General features: G+C 40.9%; 1 protein-coding gene across 3 annotated transcripts in view; it reads right to left on the reverse strand.

The window, feature by feature from the left end:
- Nucleotides 1–17,111, reverse strand: part of pusl1 (pseudouridine synthase like 1) — an 88,563-nt gene that overhangs the window by 41,596 nt on the left and 29,856 nt on the right. For all 3 annotated transcript variants that reach the window (XM_043675830.1, XM_043675832.1, XM_043675831.1), the window contains exons 4-5: nt 15,703–15,852; nt 8,538–8,711 (exon numbers count right to left, since the gene is read on the reverse strand). In XM_043675830.1, coding sequence (XP_043531765.1) covers nt 8,538–8,711; nt 15,703–15,852 — 324 coding nt within the window. The remainder of the gene's footprint in view (nt 1–8,537; nt 8,712–15,702; nt 15,853–17,111) is intronic.

Below are 17,111 nucleotides of genomic sequence, written 5' to 3' on the forward strand. Positions count from 1 at the left end.
CCAACTTTCAGATAAGATGTGAAACTCAAGCCATCTGTCTGTCTACCCTCTGGTGAATATAAAAGCTTCCATGGCTACTACTGCAGTGACAGGAAGCAAGTTCTTCCAGCATCCTGGTCCAACACTTATCCATAAACCAACGTTAACTCAAACATTTATCTGCTCATTTCTCACACTGCTATTTCTGGGAGTTTCCTGTGTGCAAACTAGTTGACCACATTTCCCCACACGATAATAGCAACTACATTTCAAAACCAGTTCAATGGTGGGTGAAACCTTCCGGGGTGTTTCAGCGCACTGTTTTGAGGAGGAGAGTTCTCCCTCAGTCAATATTTATCCCTCTGCCAGCATCATCAAAGCAGATTTTCTGGAGTTGAATTTTACACCCCCTCAGAGTGGTATATTTGAAGATGGGGTAGGCTCAAAAAAATAAAACAAGTGGCTAAGCCTGCTACCTGACCTGCCTCCCATATTACAGTGGGAGGGAAGGACGTCAGGCAGCCCATCCACCTTTGGGCCCATTGAGGCCCTTACACCAATTATTGACCTCATTCCACCTCAGCTACAATAATACACACAGAATTACTATGAAGCAGGAGGCCATTCAGCCTGTCATGCCAAAACATTAGGTTGGGGAATGGCCAAGGCAAAACAGAAACTTGGCAGTTTTCACTGAGCAGACTATTGCTGGGTAGGAAGTGTGGATTGACTTCTTTTGAGACTGTCCCCTGTATCCAGTGAAGGTAGCCACCTTGTACATTCTTTTAATCCGCCAAGCCATGGTTTGGCAGGCAGGCCAATTCAAAATACCAACTTACCTGGAAACCGGCATACATGACACCACCTCACTATTGAGACTTGGATTGGCTGACAGCTCTTTAGGGTGGGGCTTCATCCAACGGCAGCCATGCCTTCAGTCACATCGGCGCTAAGCTCGGAATTCCTCCCCTAAAGTTCTTCACCTCTCTCTCTCCCTTTCTATAATAGTTTTTAAAACCTACCATTTTGACCAAGCATTTGGTCACTTGTCCTCCTATCTGCTTCTGTGGCTTGGCATTAGATTCTATTTGATAATGCTCCCCTGATGCTCAAAATGTTCTAATGGTTCCACGTAAATGTAAGTTGCTGGTTTCAAGAGGCATAGTTTTTTTTGGTCTGATGCCTATGTTAATCAGAACTCGCTCAGCATATACATGCTCTTTCATTCATTAGTTGCAATTCAATACTTCAACCCTCAAATGAATCCAACACACAGTTTGTGTCAACCTACCTGTCATTCAACACCAGGTTCTAGTCCAACAGGTTTATTTGGAAGCACTAGCTTCATCAGGTGGTAGTGGAGTAAAAGATCGTAAGACAGTTACAGTGTGATGTAACTGAAATAATATTGAAAAAGACCTGGATTGTTTGTTAAGTCTCTCATCTTTTAGAATGACTATGTTGGTTTCAGTTCTTTCATATGTAAATCACAAAACATTTTTAAAGTTACATTCTCAAGTGAACTTTAACAATTGGTATCATGTCAGCCCAGATAATGCATTTAAGATGTGGGCTGCGCTGTGTGAGACTGTGCCACAATGGTCAGACTGATTCTAATCTCAAATATGGATTTACAGAATCTTACAAGGATGGTGATCTCGGCCCGGACAATCACAAAGGCCAATCTCCCATTTTATAGAATCCATCTACCAGGCCCACTGTCAAGGAAAGGCCACCAGCAGTCTTAAAGATCCATCCCACCCTGGCAATGTTATTCTGCAACCTCTACCACTGGGGAAAAGATACAGAAGCCTGAACACACACACCAGCCGGTTTCACAACAGTTTCTACCCTACTGTTGTTAGAATACTGAATGGACTCAAACTCTTAACATTTGCCTGTAACTCTGTTTTTCTTTTTTGCCGCTGTTTACCTATTATTTACTATCTCTGCTACTTAACTCGGTGATCTGCCTGCATTGCTCGCAAGACAAAGCTTTTCACTGTGCCTCAGTACACATGACAATAAATTCAATTCAAGTCTGGTGAATAGCAAGGTCTTTCTTTTGCTGTCAGAATCCTAAAGACTGAACAGACCCTTACTGATGAAAGTTAAGATAGGCTGGGTCAGTGAATTAACTCCTGTAAGCAAAGGCCTTGTCTAATAACTTCCCCCTAACTTATTTATAAGCTGCATTCACTCAGCCACCACGGGTCAGTATTTTATATTTACATCGACTGGAGCTGACAAGACATAAAACGGCAAATCTGAATGGATATGTAGTAGTGATCTTTTGTGCTATGCTTTGAAGTGCACGGTTTTTAATACCAGATGCATTTTCTAATTAACCTAGGAATGCTGTTTTCAAAGGCTTTGTTTGCAGAACTGTAACTTGAAGACCACAAGCCTCACTGTCATGGTTATGACATTGTCTAAACCCTCCAGTACTCTGCTGCCTTGCCACGCATTTGAATCTGTGAATGTCACGAGTTACAATCCATCTTAAATGTCTTGTGGCTTAATGGACTTAGTAAGCTACATATTCTCATCTTCAATAGGTGGAAGAACATGTCACTCTAGCATCAGGCTATATACCACTAATTAAAACTTACTGAGCATTAAAGCAAGTAAATGGACTGCTAACCACAAAGAAGACTGACAGCTTTATTTCTCCTGTGCTGACTCACAACATAAAACTAGCCCTTGAAATCCTATTTGCTAACATGCAGCTTATTGCTCACGTCTTCAGCTTGACTGCTTTCTTTTTGTGCAAGATTTCCCAAGTTAGAGCTTCAATTCCTTAAGCCTCACCCATTGGCTTCATTTGTTCAAACCACATCAACAATTAAACGAAGGTCCTCTTTTTAGTCCTCGAGACTTGCTACGACTCTATTGAGGTAAAGACACATATTGGTTAGCAAGGGGCACAAGGTTCACTTTCCCGAGTGTCCAATGAAGCTGAACCCAAATGAATCATCTAAAAACCCAAAACATATCAGAAGTAAAATTGATGTAAATAGTATTCAAATACTGGCTCCTTTAGAACTTAATAGGATTGACTGCCCCTCTGAAAGGGACCTAGTAAGACAGAAAAGATGAATGGACAAATTGAGTTTGGAAAGGAAATTGAACTGATGGCCCTGCAGAGGGAAGGCAGTGGGATTGGTGTCTTAAGGCTAACTGAACAATAGTAGGAAATGGGCAGATTTGACAGAGTTGCACGGAAATGGAACACCCAGGAGATTGCATTATATTTAAAACAAACTGACAAATCAGAATGAAACAGAACCCACATCAAATGCAAATACATATCTTTGGCAAATGTTCCAAACTCCTAGTTTTCTTATATTAGTTTGAGGGTCCAAGCAACAGTCAGTTGCACAACATTTTGAACAAGACTTCAATGTCTTGAAGGGTAAAAGGGCTTTTGCCCGAAACGTCGATTTTACTGCTCCTCGGATGCTGCCTGAACTGCTGTGCTCTTCCAGCACCGCTAATCCAGAATTCAATGTCTTGAATATTATGTGTAGAATTTACATTTTAAAAGAAAAGCATTTGCTACTTCATAAATATTTTTATGTTCCTAATTATGAAGATGGATGTTAAAACTCATATTTCCCAGGCATACGATCATTTTAAGTTGACACTTTTCATTTTGTAGCAACTTGTACAGAATTTATATAAAATCTTTAACGAAAAAAATGCTCCAAGGCAATTCACAGTAGTGTTCACAAACAATAATTAGACATAAAGCTACATTAGGTGTTATTAACAAGCAAATTTCAACAAAGATGTAGGCTTTAAGGAGTGCGTTAAAGGAGGAGAGAGAGGAAAGAGATTTATGGAGGGAATTTCAGAGCTTCGGGTCTCAGCTGATCTCGGCAATGGAAATTCTGTACTGAGACATTACCAGAACTCTGATGGTCAACAGAGGTAATTATACTCCTCGTGAAAGAGAAAAAAAAGGTTTAAAACACAGCCACAATGCTGTGACACTATGTGTGAGAGAAGTAAAACTCCCTTTGCAACGCTAGTATATAAGCCTTAAGCTCAAGATTGAAATTTCTATAAATTTCAAGATTTGCGATCGATAATTCGAATTTTAAAGCAATCTATTGACACGTACTCTATGCTACTCTCTCCCCACCCCCACCCTCCCCTAGCTTATCTCTCCACGCTTCAGGCTCTCTGCCTTTATTCCTGAAGGGCTTTTGCCCGAAACGTCGATTTTGCTGAAGCTCCTCGATGCTGCCTGAACTGCTGTGCTCTTCCAGCACCATTGATCCAGAACCTCAAGTACAGTGCCAGCCAGAAATTCAATACTTCACATTTCCACAAATAATTTAGCTTTCACTTTATGAGAAACATAAAAAACCAGAGTCAGTGATCTGAATTTGAAGTGGCATTGTTTTAATTGGTTTCAGAATGGTTTCACCAATGTTTCCACAGAAGGGATTTTGAAAAAGAAACTTTTAACTATGTGTTAAAGCAAGTGCCACCAAACAATTTACAAAATGTCAATGAAATGATGTGTGGCTAAATGCAAACAAGTTAAGTGCTGATGTTATTTCCTCAAAGACTGGAAATAATAAATTTGGTTAGCCAGTTTCAACAATCAGTAAACACCCCACAGTCATTGTGTTGGGATGCCTATGGTTCCTTCTTAGCTGTAAACAGAGAGAGATTAAAAATAAAACACTTGACAGAACCAGCAAGAGCTGAAAGTCAAACAGGCTTTTAGACAGAATGCTGCCTGTGTAAGCTTTGATCATTTTCTGAAGAATAACAATCAGTTATTTTAAATCGTTGAGGGAAATGCACAGACGTGCAGACATGTAACTAGTTCATTATTTCATCTAATTACATTCAGAAAAGTTACATTAATTGAGAAAGATTGATCTTAATATTGCTGTTCATGTTCACTTGCTGTGAAATAAAATAATGCCTTAAATTGTACTTTGCCTCCTATACAGATCAGGTATTGTCTTAGTCTATATTTGTCACTATAGACCCTGAGGTTACAAGGATGTTGCCTGGAATGGAGGGTTTGAGATATAAAAATACACTGGAAAGGCTGGGACTTTTTTCACTGGAGTGTAGGAGGTTGAAGGATGACCTTATGGAGGTTTATAAAATCATGAGGGGCATAGAGAAGGTGAATGACAAGCATCTTTACCCTAGTGTAGAAAAGTTCAAAACTAAGGGGCATATTTTTAAGGTGAGAGGAGAAAGATTTAAAAAGGACACGAGGGGCAGCCTTTTTACACAGAGAGTGGTTCATATTTAGAATGAACTGCCAGAGGAAATGGTGGATGCAGTTACAGTTACAAGACGTCTGGATAAGTTCATGAATGGGAAAGGTTTGCAGCAATATGGGCCAAGTGCAGGCAAATGGGACTAGTATAGTTTGGGTACATGAACAGCATGGATTGGTTGGACCGAAGGGGTCTGTTTCCATGCTGTATGACTCTATAACTCTAAGGGAAGATTGATTTCGCAGACCTGGGTTAGACTAAAATATGTAGTTAGATACTGGGTAGTACCAGCACACTCCTAAACTTAAGACATTTTTGGGAAGCCTTGTGGCACCCCACATAACATCTCCAATAGGTCCATAAACTTGGAATGATAATTTACTTTCAAATTCTGAAGAAAATTGTTGTCCATTGTCTGAGTTTTCCAGCAAGAGATACAGAAAATATTTGACCACACAGGGATCTCATTGACTTCTCAACACATGTTGGATGTGAGAATTCTTGCTGGAATTTGTGCCTTTCAGCTAAACAGCTGCAAAATTTGCAAACTGCAATGTGGATCTGTGTGTTAATCTGCACTGCTTAATCAAGCTGACATCTAAAAAAAAAGCCATCTGTTGAACTATTGGATGAGGTGCAATGCACTAAGTGAGAAAAAGCAAGTTTACTGCTCCTACTCAAGCTCAAAACCTCCTGTGAGATAAAAGCACTCACTTGCTCTCGCTAGTGAATGGTGTCCACCAGAGTTGGAAAACCACTTTGCAAAGCAAATGTTGCCATTATCTGGAATTCTCATTAACTTCAGGAATCAAAGTGACTATACAGTTCCCAAAACATCAGATATGTCAGTGTGAATCTGAGCTCCTGAGTAGAACTCAGAAAGAGAGAAATCTATCTTTGCTTGTGAATCCAAGTAATCAAGCCAGTGCCATAATGATCAATGGTGCAAAAGGCCTCTCTCAGTTTTCATTGATACGTGTGCTAAACAATACATCCAGTTCAAGTGTTTAGTTCCAATCATTGCAATAAAGGAAAGGGCTTAAAGAAAAGTACTTTGCAGTCAAAATGGTAGCCTGCTTAGTTCCAGATTCTATTCTGTTTGGTTACATATATACATGTTGGGAATATAAAACAAAAGTGCTGACATTATAATGTAACATAAACAGGAGGTGGAGTAAGGAAAACATTTGGTTTAAAAAGAATGTTCACTGTAGTTAGCTCTCACTTTTATTATTCAGTGAACCATTCTTTTTGGATGATACTGCTTCTTAAAGATAAAAAAAACTTGCTCAACATGCTAGAAATCTCAGACAATTATATGTTACACATAACTCCATAAAACAGAACTAGAATTCCACTGTCATTTTAATCTTTTCTCTCTCGTGGTAAATGATAGATCATCACAAAAATACTCAATGTCGCTCTATACATAAAATATCATTGTTGCAGACGAGACTAATGCTCATTTGGTCAGCGTTTTATCCTTACCCAAACCTACCTGTTGCTATTCCATGCCAAGCTGTGCTGACCAATCAGACCTGGCCCTGCTAACCCATCAGACTCATTCTGCTAACCAATCAGCCCTCACCTTGCTGACTAATCAGCCTGATCCTCCTGACTTTGTGATTCCATCGCTCACACTCCAATGCTTTGAATTTGAAATTTTCATCTAGTATAGGACATTTTAAAATTATTTTAAAAGTCATTGCAGTTACCTCTGCCAATATTGTGCTCATTTAACAAGCCAGTGCAGAAATGATGGGCTGAATGGCCTCCTTCTGTATAGTAAAACTTCCTGTGATTACAGTCTCTCTCAACTCTTTGCTCCTCCAATTCAAGGCGCTACAGTATTCCCACTCTATTATCTTACTTCCCGCCTCAGGCGACTGACTGTGTGGAGTTTGCACATTCTCCCCGTGTCTACGTGGGTTTCCTCCGGGTGCTCCGGTTTCCTCCCACAGTCCAAAAATGTGCAGGTCAGGTGAATTGGCCATGCTAAATTGCCCGTAGTGTTAGGTAAGGGGTAAATGTAGGGGTCTGGATGGGTTGCGCTTCGGCGGATTGGTGTGGACTTGTTGGGCCGAAGGGCCTGTTTCCACACTGTAAGTAATCTAATCTACTTCAGGTAACCCTTGTCTTTAAATCACCAAAGCACATGTGTAGGGTTCTTTCCCTAAGCTCCTTCACATTCCTAATCTATTTTTAGGTTCCAATTAAACCCACCTCTTTGACCAAGCTTTTTAGGCATTTCATAATTTGAGTCAGCATCCACTTACTTCCCAAATTGCCTTCCATTTTGCGACATGATAGGTGACATAGATATGCAAATTGTTCCCACAATATCAATGACTGGGATTTTTTTGTCTTCAGAAGTAATTGTTTAAAAAAAAGGCAAGCGGACGAAGGTTGGATTACAAACAGAAAGGTTGTAAATATTCAGCCAGTCTGGCAGCATTTGGGGAAAGAGAAACAGTTAACATTTCAGGTTAATGACCTTTCATCAGCACTTATCAATACAGTTGAAAAAGTCAGAGACTTGAAATGCTAACTCTTTCCCTCCCCACAGATGCTGCCAGGCCTGCTGAGATCTTATTTCAGAAAAATTCTGTTGTTATTTCAGAAAAATTCCAGAATTCGCAGTCTTTTACTTTCGCATTAAGAGATGTATGCAGATATTTCTGATGAAGTGAAGCTTTGATCATAATGTGAAAGTGGTAATGGGGCTTTAAGTACCATTAACATTCACTAACAAAACAAGTAAACCTACTTGTTTTCCCAGCACCATCAATTGAAAGGATACCTGCAGTCATTCCATAATGAACATACTGAACAATTAGTGACAGTAAGGCATTAGTTAGGCTAATTTGCTCCCCGTACTATGTGCAACTGTGATTTGTTCATTCTCTCTGAACCTCAAGTTTTTACCAGTTCAAGCTGCAAAGTGATATCATTTGGAGGAGTACGTTGGACTACCAGGGTGCTGCGCAGGGGAATCTCACAGCTTAACTTTAAATATGTCTGCTGCATTGAGTCCCAGCTGAGTTACTGTAAGGATCTAAAAACTGAAAGCTGGGCACTTTTCTGGAACTGAGCTCCAACAACATGTAGCTCAGAGCAGCTTACTGACAGGGGACAGAAAATAGGAGTATATCATATTTGTGAGATCACCCATTCGAGAGCTTAGGCAGCAGAGGAATGGTTACGGGGACATGGGAGAAAACAAAAAGCAACAATAAGTCACAAACAGATGACAGGGAGGAAGTGAAGAGTTGATAATTCCTTATTTCCAGAGTTGTTTCCTACCTGTGGAAATTCTGTTGCAGAGATATGCTGAAACCAGGAGTTACGTCCACCTGAAGCAATGTTTTCAGCGGTGATTTGAAGGGAGTCTCCGAGTTTAAGGAGCGGAAGGTACTGAAGTCATGCGTGCCCAGCAGGATCTGTGCAGCCTCTTTCATGATGTCTGTGTTCAAAGGTCTGTTTGAGAACAGACGGAGTGGTCACTCATAGTCTAAGCAGGACAATGCAGCCAAAACAAAAAATGTAATATCAACCACAGCCTTTTGGAGTCAAACACTATATCAACACAAACTCAGTTGGGGTTTGACAGGTTCCTGTTTTCCCTTGTGGTTTTTACAATCAACATTAAACACAGTGTGAGGCAATTACATTCTTACCACATTACAAAAACAGATTTAAAATTCAACACAACCAACAACAAGCCATAACTCCCTTCCCTGACTCTGCAGTTTTTGACTCTCTCCTAATCTCAGATGTGACTGGGATATAGTCCCATTTGAACTCGCTACATCTAGTAGTTCAGCCAAGTGTGCACTATAGAGATTCTATGATTCTATCCCTTCAGAATTTCAAATGGTAATGACAAATCTGTTTTAATTCTTTGAGGAAATAACAAGCATGTTAGACAATGGAGAGCCAGCAGAAGTGATCTACTTGGATTTCCAGAAGGTCTTTGATAAGGTCCACTCAGGAGGCTAAGGTACTGGCATGGACAGAGGGTTGGCTGACTGACAGAATGCGGAGAAGAGGGATAAAGGAGTCTTTTTCAGGATGACAGCCAGTGACTTGTGGAATTTCATAGGGGTCAGTGTTGGGACCACAACTATTCATGTTGTACATTAACGATCTGGATGAAAGAACAAAGGGTATTGTTGCTATGTTTGCAGATGAAATAAAGATAGGTGAAGGGACAGTATTGAGGAAACAGGAAGGCTGAAGGAGGACTTGTAGAGGCTGGGAAAGTGGGCAAAGAAGTGGCAGATGGAATTGAACCCTGAAAAGTATGAAATGACACACTTTGGAAGAAGTAACAAGACAAAGCAATGGTCAATAAATGATACAGAAGAAGAAGGTTCTTGGGGTGCTTGAAGATGACAGGATCATTTAATACGGTGGTTAAGAAAACATATGGCATACTTTATCAACAGTGGCACAGAGTATAAGAGCAGTGCAGTTATGTTGGAGCTGTAGAAAACTTTGGTTAGATCACAGCTAGAGTACTGTGTGCAATTCTGCACTATAGGAACGATGTGATCATACTGGAGGGGGTGCAGAGGAGATGCACCAGGACGTTGCCTGAGATGAGCACTTTATCTATGAAAAGAGGCTTGATTAGCTCTAGTTGTTTCCTTTAGACCAGAGAAGGCTGAGAAGGGACCTGTTGGAGGTGAGGAAGATTATGAGAGGTATGTTCAGGGTGGAGAGACAGCAGGGTTAACAGCAAGGTGGCACAATTTTAAGATGAAAGATAGGAGGCTTAGAGGGGTCCTGGGGACAAAATAAATGCTTTAACCAATGGCTAATGGGAATTGCAATGTCCTGCCTGGGAAGGTGGTTGAGGCAGGAAACCTCAAACTTTAAAACATACTCGGATGAGCACTTAAAATGTCATAATATTCAAGACTATGGGCCAAGTACTGGAAAGTGGGGCTGGTGTAGATTTAATTTTGTCAGTGCAAACTCAATGGGTGAAGGGCCTTTTCCATTCTGTATAATTCTATATTTCTATGAATACAGTTAGTTCTCAATTTATCTGTTTGGAGCATCTTCAGTAAAAATGACACCACAAATATAGTTGTGGGACTTTGCAAGTGAAGATTGTACACAGGCTGTCCTATTCTTATGTTGTTAGCTTTGCATTTATTTTACACTCACAAAAGCACACCCACCAATTTCTACCCCACTAAATGCTGGTGTTGCTACTCTCACACCAACTGTCACAAGTTAGATGGCGAAGAGTGAAACACAGAACTGAAGTCTACCTTTATACTCTTTCAAAACCACACAAATATACTGTGGTCCTCCAAACAAAAAAAACATTGTTTCATCTTGCACCTCAATTTTTAAAAAATAAATCAAACTGTTTGAACACTTTAAGGCTCAACTCTGTAGGGATGACATCCTGAGGTGAGACTCGAATCTAAAACTTCCTACCATAGGGTATTTTATCACAAGGACCGTAAGTGTTCCTTTATATAATCACTTTGATTCAAACTGATTTGGAGATATAATGTCACATGTCCATTTCAGGTGGAACTTGAAACATTCTGGCCCAGGGGTCAAGAGAACCACTACATCCCACCAGACTCTTAAAATTATTTCCAATCTGTTCAGACACACCTCTATGAACCTGGACATTCTAATCCCCAGTTAATGCTTACTAACTTATTATAATTAAACATCCAAATTAATGGATAATTAAACAGTGGAGGCTTGTGATATAGCAGTAGTGCCCTATGTAATAACTGCACAGAGGCTTGTATCCACTCATCGAATCATCTGTTTATTTACACGTGCACAGTATATAAACTCTAACCAGCCAGCTCTGAGCCAGTCCCTACGGTCAGGCGACTCTCTGAACTTCCATTTATATTATCAGCCAGGGCTCCCTGATTGGCGCAGGTTAACAGGCCCAGTCAAGGATCACACACTCAATGAGATTTATGTGGCCCTCATTCCAATCACTGCATCCTATCTCTGGACCAGAAAAGGAGAAAGTGAAGACTGCAAATGCTGAAGATCAGAGTCGAGAGTGCGGTGCTGCAAAATCACAGCAGGTCGGGCAGCATCCAAGGTGCAGGAGAATTGATGTTTTGGGCATAAGCCCTTCATCAGGAATGTGGCTTGTGGGCCGGGGAGCTGAGAGATAAATGGGACGGGGATGGGCCTGGGGGAAAGATAGCTGAGAATGCAATAGGTAGATGAAGGTAGGTGGGAAGGTGATAGGTTGGAGAGGAGGGTGGAGCGGATAGATGGGAAAGACGATGGACAGGTCAAGAGGGCAGTGCAGAGTTGGAGGCTTGGGACTGGGATAAGAGGGAGGGGAAATGAGGAAATTGGTGAAACCACATTAATCCTGTGTGGTTGCAGGGTCCCAGGGCAGAAGAAGATGAGGCGTTCTTCCTCCAGGTATCAGGTGGTTAGGGTTTGGCGATGGAAGCGGCCCAGAACCTGCATGTCTTTGGTGGAGTGGGAGGAGGAGTTGAAGTGTTCAGCTATGGGTGTCCCAGAGTTGTACTCTGAAAGGATCCGCAAGTTGGCGTCCTGTTTTCCCAATGTAGAGGAGACCACATCGGGTGCAATGGATACAAAAGGTGACATTAGTGGGGATATAGGTAAATTTCTGTCAGACGTGGAAGGATCCTTTGGGGCCTCGGATGGAGGTAAGGGAGGAGGAGTGTGCGCAGGTTTTGCACTTCTTGTGGTGGCAGGGGAAGGTGCCGGGAGTGCGGTGAGGGCTGGTGGAGGACGTGGATCTGACAAGGGAGTCGCAGAGGGAGTAGTCTCTCCGGAACACTGATGGAGTGGAGTGGGAAATATATCCCTCGTGGTGGGATCTGTTTGAAGGTGGCGGAAGTGGCAGAGGATGATGCAATGTATACAAAGGTTGGTGCGGTAGCAGGTGAGGACCGCAGGGTTTTGTCCTTGTTGCATTGAGAGGGGTGGAGTTTAAAGTTGGAAATGCAGCAAGTGGAGGAGCTGCACTGGAGGGCATTGTTGACCATGTGGGAGAGAAAATTGCAGTATTTGAAGGAGACCATCTGGGTTCAAATCCCACTCACTCCAGAGATGTATTATAACATCTCTCTGAACAGGTTGATTAAAGATATTTTACAATTAACAATGACTGCTAGAAATCATAAAACTGAAGCGCCATTGTGAGGCCCACCTCACTGAATGGAATATGCCAAACAACCATCAGATTAAACACAAATATTTCCTTTGGCGCAATTGACTGGCAATTATGATGACCAGGTCTGCTTGACATTAACTGTAGTACAAGAAAAATAGTAAAAGTATTTATCAGCCAAGAACAGATTTCTACCCCTAACAGGATTAAAATCCACCCCTTTACTTGCATTTTAATTATGCATTTTAATTACTTCAAAGTATATCACCTTTTAAATCAGGAATGTTAAAAATCAAACTGCAAAAGAAATTTCATCATCTTGTAAATAAATGCATTCAATTTGTTTTGAATGTCATGTTCAAATAGTAACACTGATTATATAAGTCAGGGAGCTAATCCATGAGTATATAAACGTGATGAGTTCAAAAGGAATTAAAATGGTATAATTGCTGTTAATTCAGTCATTACCATACTATAAGCTTCCTGGCAAATTAATTTGAGCAAATTCATATGCAATTTCTACAAACACACACGTTTCTGAGCTGAAATGTAATATGTACATTCACACACATGCAGTCAGCACTTTTCATTCCATGTCCAGTGAGCTGAAGGAAGTGTTGAGATTGCTCCCAGATGTAAGCAAGTATAAAGCACAGACCTGCAAATGCTGCAATTCTGAAATAACAGCTAAAAATGTTGCAACTTTGCAGCAGGTCAGTCAATCCTGAAAGTGGTCGGTGCCTCAAAATGGAATATGATTGATCAGAAAATGAATCCTGATTTATTCATCATTCAAATATTCTCTTTGGTGATACCAAAGAAGAAGGAAACTAACTGATTGCTACAAACGTATTTCAAAATGAGAATTAATGAGAACAGTCACTGGACTTGAAACCTTAACTGAGTTCTCTCCACAGCTGCTGCCAGACCCGCTGAGATTCTCCAGCAATTTGTTTTAGATTTCCAGCATCCGTAGTTCTTTGCTCGATGTTGTGCTGTCGCCCAGTCTAACAAGTCATTCAGACTAGCATTAATATAGCCCTATTTATGATTTGCAGATTATCAAAGTGCTTCACAGCCAATGAAATATTTTAAATTGTAGTAACCGTTGTAATGTTGCAAACACAGTGGGAACTTTGCACTCAGATAATAATATGAAAAAGATGAGAATCTCTTCTCATGATATTGATTTTTTTAAATTAGTTCGTGAATGTCACTGGCTGGGCCAGCATTGAATACCATTTAAAATGTCTGGCTTGCTAGGCCATTTCAGAGGGCAGTTAAGAGTCAATTCCATATGTTATCTATCTAGACTTCTAAAAGGCCTTTGATAAGGTACCTCATAGGAGGCTACTGAGTAAGGTGAGGGCCCATGGTGTTCGAGGTTAGCTACTGGCATGAATTGAGGATTGGCTGTTTGACAGAAGGCAGATAGTTGGGAGAAAAGGTTCTTTTTCGGAATGGCAGTTCGTGACAATTGGTGTCCTGCAGGGTTCAGTGTTGGGGCCGCTGCTGTTCACTTTATATATTAATGATCGGGATGAAGGGACTGGGGGCACTCCAGCGAAGTTTGCTGATGATAAATATTAGGTGGACAACAAGTAGTTCTGAGGAGGTAGGGAGGCTGCAGAAAGGTTTAGACAGTTTGGGAGAGTGGTCCAGGAAATGGCTGATGAAATTCAACGTTAGCAAATGCAAGGTCTTGCACTTTGGAAAAAGAATACAGGCATGGACTATTTTCTAAACAATGAGAAAATTCATAAAGCCAAAGTACAAAGGGATCTGGGAGCGCTAGTCCAGGATTTGTAGGTTGAGTCTGTGGTTAAGAAAGCAAATGTAATGTTGTCATTTATCTCAAGAGGGTTGGAATATAAAAGCAGCGATGTGCTACTGAGACGTTACAAAGCTCTAATTAGGTCCCATTTAGAATACTGTGTCCAGTTTAGGGCCTCACACCTCAGAAAGGACATACTGGCACTGCAGTGTGTCCAGCGGAGATTCACACGGATGATCCCTGGAATAGCAGGCCTAACATATGATGAATGGTTGAGGATCCTGGGATTGTATTCATTACAGTTTAGATCTCCCCTCAAACTTCTAATAGAAACTTACAAGATAATGCAAGGCTTAGAAAGGGTGACGCTGGGAAATTGTTTCCATTAGGTGAGGAGACTAGGACCCATTACCACAGCCTTAGAATTAGAGGGGGTCAATTTAGAATGAAAATGAAGAGACATTTCTTCAGCCAAAGAGCAGTGGGCCTGTGGATTGCCACAGAGCACAGTGAAAGTGAGGACATTAAATGTCTTCAAGGCTGAGATTGATAAATTCTTGATCTCGCAAGGAATTAAAGGGCTACAGGGAGAGTGCAGGTAAGTGGAGTTGAAATGTCCATCAGCCATGATTGAATGGCGGAGTGGACTCAATGGGTTGAATGGCCTTACTTCCACTCCTATGTCTTATCGTCTTATGGTCCATCCAAGAGTCTGAATCATATGGAGGTCAGATCAGGTAAGGATGACAGATTTCCTACCCTAAATGACATTAGTGACTCAGACGGGTTTTTCTTGTACAACGATCAGCAGTGGTTATATAGTTACCATCAGAATAGATTATTTTCATTGCAGATTTTTATCGATCCAATTCCATTATCTGCCACAGTGAGTTTTAAAACCATGTCCCCAGAATACTAGTTTGAGTGTCTGTGTTAGTAGTCCAGTGACAACATCATGACACTACTGCCTCCCCAACTGTAGAACAAATATTGGCCAGAAATACCAGAAATAACCCCCCCCCGCTCTTCTTTGAAATAGCACCTTCTTCAAAAGGAATGAAAGTGGCAGGCAGAAATGTAAAAGAGATGAAAAGATCAGGAATGATATGAGTAGTGAAAAAGGAACTTGAATATGGTAGAATGGAAGCAAAGATAGGCCACAGATCAGAAATAGATGATAAGAGGAAGGTGATGGAATAACTGAATGCATTACAACCTTACATAAAATATATGAAAAACAAGTGTATTCAAGGTCATATTGACTGATGCGATTTCATAATTTATTGCATGACAATGTTACCAAATGAAGTGAGAAGATTAATGAGCATAGTCATATATTATAATCAAAAATTGGCTCTTTGTCAACATCAAATTTCTTATTCTGGTTTGGGTTTGAAAGCTTGCCCATTTGTATGGAAGAAACAGAACTGTTGAGCTTCCTTTTACCATTCTCTGCTTTCTCATGTTTGTGCAATGAGCAGCAACATCACAGTTCTGAAGAGACAAAGTCAATTGTAACAGTATGATGTGATCTTTCTACTCACGTATTAGACACCGGCCAGCAAAGATTCCTTTCAAATACTGGAAGTTGAGAATGGTGCCAGCACCCTGTCACAAGTCGGTACACATACGTCCGAGATAGAGCCCTGAACCGAGCGCTAAAATTATCGGCCACTCGAAAAGCTTTTATGACACTGTCGAGAAATGTTTTTGAAAAATAAATTCTGTATCAGATTCAGGGTACAAATCACAATTGAAAGACAGTCTGATAAGCCCATTGTTATTCACATAAATGGGCATAAGTTATGATTAAAACTCACTTTTGCAAATATGTCTTTTTTATAAATATGTTATCAGTAACAGTTTAAAACAAGGCTTATCTTACGGGCCCTTTCCCAAGTACCTAAATAAATCCATCAGGTATTTATATTTAATAATCTTGCAACAAAAATTATTATTAATTCTTTATATAACGAGCTGAGGAAATCTTATATATTTTATGTACAAATATAAGTATTAATTTTTTTAAAGCTTGTCCACTCCATACACTTGCTGTCGACAAATTTAAATTTCCTATGTCATGGCTTAGACTCATGGCTTTTATGAGCATATTTAACAGTGAAAACACAGCTAAGTATTTCGGCCCTGCTGAAATCAGGAACACAAACAAATGGGGCCGTAAGATGTTCGTCAGCTGGTGTGGTGCTGGTTTACTGAGACGACCCTGACACCAGCATTTTGGTCAAGGGCTGGCTAACTATAGTTTATCAAGACACAGACTTGGATTTTCCAGTCAACTTCCACTTTCTACATCACGTGAGGTAAATGGACAGTTTAACAGCCAGGAGGTATAAGCCAGAGGTCCAGTACTACAGGTAAATCTTCAAGACTTTTCCTGTTTGGGTGCAAGTGGTCACTGTTCCTAAAGAAATCCCCCACCGCAACTTCTACCACCTGGCCTGGCTCATTCCCCAATACCAGGTCCAATATGGCCCCTTCCCCCGTCGGATTATTGACATACTGCTCTAGAAAACTCTCCTGGACGCTTCTTACAAATTCTGCCCCATCCAGATCACTGACACTAAGTGTATCCCAGTCAATGTTGGGAAAATTAAAATCTTCCATCACCACCATCCTGTTGCCTCTACATCTTTCCATAATCTGTTCACCTATTTGTTCTTCTACCTTATGCTCACTGTTGGGAGGCCTGTAATACAGCCCCAGCAATGTAACTGCACCCTTCTTATTTCTCAGCTCCACCCATAATGCCTCACTACTCAAGCCCTCCATAGTGTCCTCCTTTAGCACAGCCGTGATATCATCCCTGACCTGCAATGCAACTCCTCTCCTCCTTTTACTTCCCTCCCTGTCCTGCCTGAGGCATCTATATCCTGGAACATTTAGTTGCCAATCATGCCCTTCCTTCAAATAAGTCTCTGTGATTGCAATAACA

The sequence above is a fragment of the Chiloscyllium plagiosum genome, chromosome 34 (genome assembly GCF_004010195.1).
Source record: "Chiloscyllium plagiosum isolate BGI_BamShark_2017 chromosome 34, ASM401019v2, whole genome shotgun sequence".
NCBI lineage: Eukaryota > Metazoa > Chordata > Chondrichthyes > Orectolobiformes > Hemiscylliidae > Chiloscyllium > Chiloscyllium plagiosum.